The following is an 11,930-nucleotide window of genomic DNA, read 5'->3' on the forward strand; positions in this document are numbered from 1 at the left end:
TCAGTGCAAGGGATTTACTCACATTCTCCATTAAAATCAAGAAGCGGTGTGACTGAATCCTCTGCACTGCTTTGAAGATTTCAACCTACTTGTTTTCAGCGAAAAAGTACCCTTATATAGGTATGAGAAATGCAACATATTTCATCTACATAGTCAAAAAAAATCCAAACCCTTTCTAGCATAAGAAGTGCTAAACCAAGTAAAAATTTTAGTCGCAGCTGATTGAAGGATTTAATACTACCATTGTAGTCTGTTAATACTGTATATGATTTCAGAACTTTGAGAATTTGACAACTGCACCAGCAAATATGTATGTAACATCTAAATCTGTTCATGAGAAGGGAAGGTTTACAATACACACAACGACTGCACAAGGAGAGAAGCGGCTATAGCTAGAAGCAAACAGCGTTCTATTACAAACATATAGAACATAATACAAGTATGCCATTGATATTAAGTCTTTAATGAGATACCTGTGATTTATAACATTGTCACATTTACGAATCTCACATTTATAAGAGTTTGATTTCCATGCAGATAGTTCTACTGCTATTGAGAGCGAGATTTGCACATAGAGGCCAACAAGAACACTTCACTGCAACTCAAGGAAGTCAAACACCTTCTCCCTGCAGACTTGTTTTGAGTTGTGTTTATTGAGGTTTAAGAAGTTATCCACATTTCTATAAATATAGACATTACTGAGTAAGTGACTTTCCATGTCACTAGTGCAGGTACATATATAACCAACATACAAAAGCTCCACTGGAAGCTACTTCAATTCTTTCAAAAGGATCAGGGTGTCATTAAAAAAAACACAAAACAAAAACAAAAAAACCCTCAAAAAACCAGCTGTCACTTTCAATTATTGAAAACACTAAAGTGCATTTTTGGTTACCTTCTGGACAAACAGCTGTTGGCTATGAAGTTTGATTTTAAACAGATATCAATACTTTACATTGATTGACATTCAGCTGTTATCCTCTTAATACATGGCTGTAGGTAAGAATGCATTAACTTTGCTGGTTGAGTGAGTAAGACGAAATGATTCTTGCATTGTTCCTTTAAGACTGATATTTCTAATGGAAGTTTCAAGATAGTCTAACATTCTGTTTTACAGCACCACTAAAGTTAATCTTAAAATTCAGGCTCTAGTTTAGCCCTTTTCAATTGTTAATCAAGATGTCTAGACAGCTGTTTGAAGTTCTGTACCAGTAAGAAAAACTATTCTCCCTTCTCATTAGACATACTGTCCTGCCCAGTTAATACTGTTTGCGCACTTTGTAAACAAGAACAGCTTAAAGCATAATTAGAGCAGAACACAGGCCATCTTTAAACTGATGTTTTCCCAGTGTCAAGTGTTTCAAGTGTATAAAGCTTCTTTACATTCCTAACCACAAGCACTACAAAAACTGTAATAAAAAAGGCTATATAGAAAGTGACCTAGCAGTATAACTAACCAACCTGGACACTTTTGCAGATACAAAAAGTGTGCTCTGTTGTCTTTAGCTCTCTTTATATTTCACTATGATCAAGTTTTATTGCCATCATCATCTAAAGAGCCCAGAATGCTGCACTGCTTAAAATCTTGCAAGACCTAAATCGCTGTATGCATCTCCTTTATTGCAACAGCAAATTTACTTTTGTGTTGATAATCTGGGGATGTCACAGTAACTTAATTTTTTGAACATCAAACAAGATTTCTGGAACAAGTCTCCAAATGACATGAGTACGTTCTAAACCGAGTTTGCGCAGTATAACAATGCATAGCTATTTCTAAGAAGACTACACACCAAATCATGTTACGTGTTGGGAAAACTGATCCATGCTCTTGCATGTTGTGTATTTGTCTAACAAGTCTTATTTCCTCTATCAGTTGAAGAATCCACAGCACAGAAGTTTCAAGTATTAGAACTAAAAAAGTGATTCAACTTCAAAAGTTGAATTAAAAACATACCATATAGCCAAACTCTCTCATGGAAATCATTACCAAACAAGATAAAAAAAAAACCCAAGGCTCGCAGCCTTGTGAAATAATGGATTGCTAATTCCATACACGTTGTTGAAATCAATATTTTTAAAGCTATATATATTCACCTAAAACACTCCACTTACGAGCATTAGAAGTTTAAAAACACTGAATGCCTTCAATGGAAATTGCTTGTAAAAATGCACCCTCGAATATATGAATACAAACACCAAGCAAAAAAAACTCTCATTTTATTTGGCTATTTAGATATCCAGGTCACATTTACCCACCCATCTGTTTCCTGATAGCTTTATATTACTTTATAGGGCATCCAAAAATAATACAGTGCCAGAAACCTTGGAAAAACTACTTTGTTTTTGCTTTTCAAAAGGTTCTGTGTCTGCACAACTTCCACAAGGCTAAGTTGTGCAACTGATTGTTTAACATAACTAGGCTTTAACAGCATCCAAGCAAGCAGGTCAGACTTTGGAAGCTGTTATGTCAAATTCTGACCACGGAACTACTCTAAGACAGAAGCGTGGAAACAGAACTCATCTCTTCTTTTTCTGCTGTCTCAACATTTTTCTTCGCTTAATTATCATATCGTGTAGTTTTTCAAGTCCCTCTTTGAGTCCATCCCCTATGATTGCACAGGTAGGCTGCAGATGCCAGGGAGTAGAAGAGCTCAGCTCGCTCATTGCTAACATCTTCTCGATTTCTGAGAGAGAGAGGGAATTCCTCAGGTCCTGTTTGTTAGCTACTATAAGGACAGGCACGCCCTGATTTTCAGATATCCTAGTAATTTTATGAAGTTCTGTCTTGGCTTCCTCCATCCTTTCGATGTCGACAGAGTCCACCACAAATACGATGCCATCCGTGCACCTGGTGTAGGACTTCCACAGGGGCCTCAGCTTCTCCTGGCCTCCCACGTCCCAGAAGTGGAAGGTGACCGTTTTCGAGCTGCCCAGCGTCACTTTGATTTTCTCCGTGTTAAACCCCTTGGTAGGCACAGTGTTGACGAACTCGTTGAACTGCAGCCTGTAGAGCACGGTGGTCTTGCCGGCCGAGTCGAGCCCCAGGATCACGATGTGGAAGCACTGGAAGGAGGGCAGGCTGGAGAGGATCGGCGTCTGGTCCGAGAGCCCATTCCCCATCGCCGGCGGCGGGGGGACAGCGAGCCGCCGCCGACACAGGCACCGCCGGGCTCCCCTCGGCCGCCGAGCCGCACTCAGACCCGCGCCGCGCTCAGACCCTGCCAACGACAAGAGAGGCGTTAGCCCCGCTGGGTGGCTGACCGGCCGCCCCGCCCCAGGCTCGAGGGGAGCCGGGGACCTAGGTCCGCGCTCCACACCACCACATGCCCCTCGCCCCCCGAGTCCGCCCGCGCACGTCCCCCGGCTGGCGAAGCTAGCGCAGCCCGCACCTCACGCCGCTGGCAGCCCCATGTCTGCCCAAGCGCCCAGCACCGCCGCAGCTCCCGACTCGCCGCACCGCCACCTCCTCAGCGTCTGCCGAAGCCTGAAGCAGCGCCGCCACCACCCCGCACAGACCGAACCGCACCCCCTGCCCGCAGCGCGCCGCTCATTGGCCGCCCGGGGCTGCGGGGTGGGGAGTAAAGCGAGGGTCGCCTCCCATTGGCGCAGGTATCCGCCACTCTCCAGGGGCCGCCGCAGCGTGTTCCCGCCCTCCCGGGTTTACACGCTGGGGTAAAGGGCGGGGGCAGAGCAAGGGTCTGTACGTTATGCCCTAAAGGCAGAGCGCTCAGTGCACACTACGTCCCCACGTCCGTCACCGCGGGGCTCCAACTTAGCCACGCCCCCAACGCGCCCTCCTCGTGGGCGGGGGATGGAGCAACGCCCCTCCCTGCTGCATAGCCCGGCACGTGCCCCCGCAGCAGAAGCCCCGCCCGCGTCTCAGGAGCCCTGGATCTTCGTCCAGTCGGCAGCGCCTGACCGAGGGCGCGGGGCGGGGGGGGCTGCACCTTTAAGCCGTAGAGACCCAGCGCCCCGTTGCCAGCATCTGCACCGAACACGGGGGCGGTTAACCTCCTCCCCTGGGACCCTGCCCCGTGGCCTCTCACGCGCCGTCCCCGGCTCCCTCGCCCTCGGAGAAGCGCGGAAACTCACCTCTGACCCACCACTCCAGAGGGAAGCAGGGAGGGGTTTGAGGCTTCCCGCGCGCTCGCACACCCGTAGCGTCATCGCCAATAGCCTCCGCCGTTGGCCCCGCGCACATCCGTCTCCTAGCAACCCGTTTCAAACGGCAGTGGCGGGGTCTTGTCCCCCTTGCGCCAACTCTTCCCTTCACCCCCGTTGTGCTTGGGTCACGCCCTCTGCGCGAGCGCGGACGCCCCCCCCCCCCCTCCGCCAGCTCTGGGGTCGCGCCACAGCGAGCGCCCGCCCAGCGACCGGGTCCCGCAGCAGGGAGTCCGTGGTGTGCGCTGTTTGCGCTTCACGCCCGCCCGGGCCGCGGGGTCCGGAGTCTGCACAGAAGCTGCTGGCAGCGCCCGGCCGGGTGTACACGGAGTCCAGGCTCAGAAGCGAGGCTCCGCTGGTAGCGCCTTGCCCCCAGGGTGGGTGCTGGGCTCCCTCTGCTCCCCCCAGAGGCGACGGGGGGGCGGTGGTGGCACATGGTGTCGCCTGTCCCCCGCCTCCCCATTTCTGCTGGGGTGGGACTTGGGGCTGAGCAAGGCTGAGGGGGACGTGCGTGGAACAGCCCCCCCCCCCCCCCCGCCCGAGGAGGCGCGGGGAAGCCTGATTTAGATTTTTCTAGGATCCTTGTTCCTCCTTTCCACCTCTTTCTCCACCATTGCCTGCCTCATTTTCGTAACTTGTGTATCATCTGTGAGCACCCTAATTCATTTAACTGTCCACATAAAAAAAAATTCATATCAAATCTTTATTTTTTCTTAATAAGATTATCATCGTCCATCTCGTTTTCCATTTTTTTTTATTCTAGCTTAGCTGTTTTTTGACCTTACAATTTAACCATTTTATTATAATGGACAAAAAAAAATGATAAAAAAACAAAATAAACCGCTAAGCATTGTTCCGTAATTTTGAAATCCACCAGATTATTTTTATGAACTGAGTGGGTTCAATTATTTAGAATTGAAAAGGAGTGAAATTAATGCATTTATTTGGATAACTTTTTTGAGAGGGTCTCTTTTTATTTTTATTCCATGTTCCAGATAGATCACTATGAAGAGAAGATTTGAAAGTAGTGCAAGTAAGAGAGAGTGAAAACGACTGCGTGAAGCAGCAGTTAAGAGCTCAAAGCCAATAACTTCATTTCTCAAACCTCTGGAAAACACAGTTTACCCAACAAACAATGGTACAGATAATGAAAACTCCGCCCCTGCAACAGGTGATATTTCAATGCCAATAGCTGAACATGAGGATAGTAGTCAAGAAGGAGATGTGCCAATAGTAACAGATGCAGCAGAAGGTCCTCTGTACCATCAAGAAACTCAACAGGAATATGTAGATCTTACTCAGCAAGAGCAATTCATGGGTACTACAGGTTTGACTGTGACTGACACTGGAATTATTGATAAGAGTAATGCTGCCCAAATGCAATCTTTTCTTCAAATTGGTGGTTTTGAAATTCCAAGTAACATTCCACGAGATGCTGATAATCATGCTTTCCCTACTTGTCTGCTGACAAAAACTCTTCCAAATGGTGAGACCTGCACAAGAGACTGGTTTTGTTGTAGGATGGAAAAAACAATCTCTGTACTGATGAAGTGGGTTTTAATCTACGAAAGCTTATGCCCAAATAAATTTGTTAGTCTCTAAGCTGCCACAAGGACTCCTCGTTGTTTGTGTTGATGCAGACTAACACGGCTACCACTCTGGAATCTCTGTACTGTGTACCCTGCTTCATTCTGAACAAAAGTGCTGCAAATGCATCAGTTCTCTCTGATCAATCAGGATGGAGCATCAACAGAGGTTGGAGGAAGTTGAAAGACCAAATACCATCACATGAGAGTTCAGTGTCACACAAAGAAAATTATGGAAATCAGCCAGTAGGGCAGCATCAGCTGAAAGTTCATTGAGAATTTACTCTTGACTGAACTCCACAGAAACTAATAACTGAAAAAAGTTTCTTGAGCGCATGCTGAATGTCATCCTTTTTCTTTCTGAGTGGGGATTGGCTTTCTTTGGTTCTAGTCAACGCATTGGTGATTGTGCAAATGGAAACTTTCTAGGCATAGTTGAGCTCCTCAGCAAATACGACCCACTTTTGTCAGAGCATGTTAAACGTATTCGAGAATCGCAAGAGAGTCAAAAGCACATGCAAGTCCATTATCTACTTTCCACACGCATACAAAATGAGTTTATTGAGCTATGTGGATCATTCATACAAACAATTCTTGATGAGATTTGAAATGCCAAGTATTTTTCAATCATTGTTGATGCCACTCCTGTTCCTTGTGAGAACAATCTGATTATTATGGTTATTCGCTATGTTAAGAGTGTAGACAGCTCAAAATTTTCAAATGAAGAAAGGTTTATTTTGTTTGATAATTTCACAAGAAAAACTGGAAAAGAAATCGCTGCTCGAGTACTAGCAAAATCTAGAAGGTTTTAAGTTAGATTTTCAAGTCTGCATTGGTCAAGCCTATGACAATGGATCTAATATGGATGGGAAGTACAAAAGTGTACAAAAAGTTCTGCTTGAGCATAAATGAAACTATTTTCTCCAGCTGTGGAAACCACACACTAAACCTTGTAGGTGTTGACTGTGCTGAATCAAGCAAGGAGACAATGACTTACTTTGGAACTGTTCAGCAAATGTACAATCTCTTCAGTTCATAAAGGTGGGAAATTCTGAAGCAATATCTTCCTGTTTCACTGCATGGGATGTCCAAAACTAGGTGGTCTGCATGGATTGATGGTGTTCAACCATTGTGCAGCACTTGAATTCAGTGAGAGGCTTTAAATGAGCTTGAATCTCTCAATCTCACTGCACAGGTTCAAACTGAACTTCAGTCCGTTCAGGAGCACATGTCCAAATTTGAATGCATTCTGATGTCATCTTTGTGGATGAAGCTACTTACAAAGATCCACCAAACTAATCTGGTAATTGAAGCACACAGAGCTACACTTGATGTTGAGAGGGATAATATTGAAAGTCTTATCAATGGTATTCAGCAGATTTGTGAACAAAGGGATGCAATCCAGACGGAGTCCAAATTAGTAGCACAGAATGTTGGCATTTCATCTGAGTTGCCCACCTATCGCAACTTACCTACTGAATCTGATGCCGAGCAGCATTATAGGGTTAATGTCTTCCTTGTCATCATTGACTCTATTCAGTCAGGTCTTACATGTTGATTTGAGTCACTGTGACTAATTTGTACCCTTTTGGGGTTTCTTTGGCAGTTCAACAGACCTGAGTAATGAAGATCTACTTTCTGAAGCTGAATAATTTCAGCAACAGTACAACAAAGAAATCTCAAAAGATCTCAGTGACGAGGTCATCTTTCTCAAACAAATATATTCCATGAACTTTAAATTAGATTGCAAGCCAAAGGAATTCCTTCAAGTAATACACGCACTTGGACTCTCTGGGGTGTTCCTAATATCACAATTGCATTGCTTATTTTTGTCAGTTTGCCTACATCAGTGGCTTCAGGTGAACGCTCCTTCAATGCGTTGAAGCAGGTAAAGAACTATCACTGTTCAACTATGGGACAAAAGTGTTTGAATGGACTCACCATGCTTAATATCAACTGTTACATTGCACGAAAGCTAGATTTTTCCTCAATAATTAGTGCATTTGCATTTGCTAAATAAAAAAAAATATTCAAATGATGTCTCACTCTTTTTTTGGTGTCTTATTTTGTTTTCATGTGTTGTCATTTTTTATTTTTATTATGGCGAGGGGCCTCAAAAGCTGGAAATGGCCCAGGCCTCTCTGGATCTCTGACAGGGCCTGATTGGGAGGTGGGTGAGAAGGCAGAGGTGGCCTGGGGGAGGGGGTAAGCCTGGGGAGGCAGTAGGGGCCAGGATGCTAAAACACAAGTTCACCCAGGGTACCATTTTCCCTAAGGTCAGTCCTGGGTATGGGAGGCACATCCTAGGTATGGGAAGCACAGGGGAAGTGGGAAAGGCACCATCACCTGTGTTGGATCATATTAAAGAAGTTCTGTATTAAAATCACAAATGAGTTTGATTCCCCATAGTTTAAATTCCAGGGTATTACTAATTAAGAGGTCTCTTGGTTTTTGGTACTGTTTCTCTCCCTCTATGTGTGAAACTTGCAAGCTGCTAATAGCGTTAGTACATTCTAAGACAGAATCTGTTCTCAAAACAATTCACAGAGAGAGAGACTCAAAGCAATACTCTAACAACAGAAACAGCACCCAGAGACTCCCCGCCCTTTTGTTGTATTAACAATTGTGATTAAAATAGAGATAGAGGATATATGTGGATGGATGCTTGGTGTGGATAATAACTGAATGATCAGGGAGGTGCCAGCCTAAGAATCCAGTGTCCATCGGCTGAAGAAGGCGTCAAGTGGAAATAACCAGAGAACCCCCGGAGGGCAGACTGGAATCCACCCAACAGCCTCAAGAATGGGAGAACCAAAGAACAAGGTAACATCTGGCAGCACGGAGCCATCAGGAATGTGCTATCTGCTGATTGATTCAGCAACAGCATGATGAAGCAATTCCCATAGACTGGCATAGGAAGAAATTCCTATGCAAATAGACTCTAAAAAGTGAGAACTTTGGGGTCTGATTCTGCAAACCAACTTCCAGGAGCATCAGATGAGCATCTGACAAGGCCCTGCTCCCTCCTCATGTCCAAGCCACCTGGCCAGTGGCTTGGCATGAGCAACTCTAAGGCTGGTAACTATGATAACAACCTTGCAGAATGTGTGTGTGTGTGTGTGTATGAATGAATGTGTGAATAAATACGAGATTGAATGGAATGTTATAGCTGTAACTAACTGCTTACTATGATTCTTTCTGTATTCACAATAAATGTGGTATTTTGCCTTTTTCCCTTTAATAAGATCCTGCTGGTTTTTAATTTATTGGTACAACACCTGGTGCTCTTGCTGAGTCCCAGTAGGAGGTGCCCAGAGCAGGGAAGAGAGACCAGGCTGGCAGCACAACTTCACCAGAGGGGGCGCAGGGAGCCCGCTGAGTCCCATCCCTTCATCACCCACAGTTGTAGTTACCAATGCTTGGCAGTAGGTATCTGGAGCCTTTTCTGGCCCACACTGTGCTCTCAGTGGGGGAGGCAATGGGAGAAGTAAGTGGGGAAGGAGCTGTGAGGAACGTGGGGGCAGGGCCAGCCTTACTGGTGGATGACCATCATGGTCAGGAGGGCACTGTGGTCAAGAGAGTTGCTGGAGGGTGCCATGACAGTTACCAGGAAGTTGATCGTTGATATGGGGGAGTGGGGGGCAGAGGAGGATTGCCCTTGTCAGTTATGGTGATGATGACTTTGAACACCTGCCCCAGGTCTTCAGACAGGTACTCCCTGAGCACAATCTCATCTGTCTTCCTGTTGGCTAAGAGCTCTGACTGCTGCCGTGGCTTCTCTATGAAAGAGAAGGTGAGCTCTCCATTGACCCCCATTGTCTGTATCTCTGGCTTTTATCTGAGCCAACAGGGAATTGGGGGTGCCTTGCTGGAGACTCCGATCTCCACGTACCTGTTGGTGAGCACTGGATGGGTGATTATTGGGGTGTTGTCATTTTGGTCCACCATTGTGACCTTGATAAGGGCGCTGCTGGAGAGTTGAGGGGAGCCCGTATCACTTGCCTGGATCCTCAGGTCCAGCTACTTGAGGATCTCATAGTTGAATGTCCGGAGGGTGTACATGGCCCTGGTGGCTGGATCTACAGAGACACAGGTGGAAATGGGGTGTCCATGTTCTGTGTCTCTACTACATACTTAATCTCCAAGAAAGGGCGCCAAAATACAAGTTCACTCAGGGTTCCATTTTCCCTTAGGCCAGACCTGAGCGGGGGCAAAGTGATGCTGTCTTCAAGCGGGTGGGGGGTGGGAAATGTATTTCAAAACTTTCAAACCTTAACTACTAGGTGTCTTTGACCCTTCACCTTAATTGTTATCACATGACTTCCACTTTTTCAATCAGCGTGGCATTCACAAATGTGTTCATTAGACCTTGGAATTTTATTACGCTTTTGACATACTTTTCTGAAAAGTGGTTTGAGGTCAGTCTACATTTAACTTGAGTTAATTTAAAAATGTACCTGTTGTTAGCTTTGTAGAATGGCGAAAAGACAATTAAGTTTGGACGTTTTCTTCACAAAGAAAGGTAAATCACCACCACCAAGTACATCAGAAACTGAACCTGACTCTTCTGGAGTTCAGAATTATGTAAACAACAGCGATGAGAGTTACACTGATACTTTGGATTCCAATTCAAATGCTCTTACAGAGGCTAGTGCAGCTTTCAATAAAAGAGACCCTTGCTTTGGGCCGGATGCAGCTTTAGAATATATTGAAGAAGGCCCATAATCAGCCAATAATTGATTTTACGGCCAATGCCAGTCGGAATAAAACCAGAAGATTCAGGCAAGAGTGATCTAATGAGTATAAATGGCTTGAATACAGTGTCTGATGACAAAGCTTTCTGTTTTTATTGTCGAGCATTTGGCAATGGGCAAAACAGTGAACTGGCATTTCAAATTACTGGTTTTAAAACATGGAAGAAAGAAAATGAAAGATTTTGTGAACATTCAAAGTGTGAATCTGATCTAGAAGCTGTTGCTAAATGGAAGGATAGGCTGCAATCCTGTAAAACATGGAGTGTTGCATCCTAGCTTGGCAGTCCAAAGGGAAAAAAAGCAGTGGAGGACAACAAAGCATATTTAGAAACTGTAACAGTACTTTATTTTGTGCTCGCCAGGGTATACCTTTGAGGGGACATGATGAGGAACTGGATTCCACAAATCAAGGCAATTTGCAAGACTTGATTAAACTGCTTAGTAACTGATTCAACAAATGATGGCTAACCAACAGAAATACTTCACCTACCTAAACAGTTTGTGTCAAATGAAATAATTGAGATTATGGCTTCACAAGTGCTAGATTCAATCATAACTGAAGTCAAAGAAGCTGGAGTGTTTTCCATCATTGTAGATGAAACTGGATCTGTCAAAACATGAACAAGTTGCTCTCCTAGTGGGTTACATAAACCAGTCATTTGAAATAAAAGAGCTGTTTATTGGCTTCTACGAGACACTGCAAGCGGATGGTGCTTCACTAGCCACCCTGATCAAAAGTACACTATCAGTCTTGGGACTTGATATTTCAGCTCTAAGAGGTCAATGCTATAATGGAGCCACCAGCATGGGAAGATTCTATAAAGGTGTGGCCGCACAGATACTTAACAAAAATCCTCTGGCTTACTATGTTCTCTGCTCCGCCCATATATTTAATCTGTATATAGTGGACATGGTTTCCTGCATTCCAGTTGTCCAGAACACATTCGGAATTCTCCACGCTCTACAAACTTCCATTGAAGTAAACTCAAAGGGACATGCTGTCTTTGAAAAAATGTCAGAAAATATTTTTTCTGGGGGGGGCCCCCCCATCTACTCTTAAATCACTCAGTGACACTCGTTGCAATTGTCATGTTGAGACTATCATCAGCTGTTTTGGAAATTTTTGATGAAATGGTTGAAGCTCTGAATGAAATCTCAGGTGGGAGTTCGACAGCTGAAGTTTTTCTACTTCTCAGAAATGTACAAGACTTCACTTTTCTGTACTGCATGTTTTTTATGTGGAAAGTGCTAATGGAAACAACCACTTGGTGATGGTTTTGTATCCCAAACTTTAATGTTAATGAACTGTGGCAGGAAAACGGTTATCATGGCCCTGGTGTGCCTCACAACGGGGTTATTTCCACAAAACTGGGAAGAGGGGAAAAGTCCTCTTTTGAGAAGCCTGAGGACTATTATAGGAAAGAAATAT

The 11,930-nt window shown here is 44.7% G+C and overlaps 1 protein-coding gene across 2 annotated transcripts; it reads right to left on the reverse strand.

The window, feature by feature from the left end:
* Positions 1 to 442: 442 nt before the first annotated feature.
* ARL4A (ADP ribosylation factor like GTPase 4A) lies at positions 443 to 4,248 on the reverse strand. 2 transcript variants are annotated; one of them, XM_037890596.2, is made up of 2 exons: positions 4,093 to 4,248; positions 443 to 3,218 (listed from the first exon to the last, which is right to left on the reverse strand). In XM_037890596.2, the coding sequence occupies exons 1-2, from the start codon at positions 4,199 to 4,201 to the stop codon at positions 2,518 to 2,520; spliced, it is 810 nt and encodes a 269-aa protein (XP_037746524.1). In that variant the 5' UTR covers positions 4,202 to 4,248; the 3' UTR covers positions 443 to 2,517. The 2 variants fall into 2 exon arrangements, with proteins under 2 accessions (XP_037746524.1, XP_043397069.1); XM_043541134.1 differs by lacking the exon at positions 4,093 to 4,248 and adding an exon at positions 3,360 to 3,504.
* Positions 4,249 to 11,930: the final 7,682 nt, after the last annotated feature.

The sequence above is a fragment of the Chelonia mydas genome, chromosome 2 (genome assembly GCF_015237465.2).
Source record: "Chelonia mydas isolate rCheMyd1 chromosome 2, rCheMyd1.pri.v2, whole genome shotgun sequence".
In the NCBI taxonomy this organism is placed as follows: Eukaryota; Metazoa; Chordata; order Testudines; family Cheloniidae; genus Chelonia; species Chelonia mydas.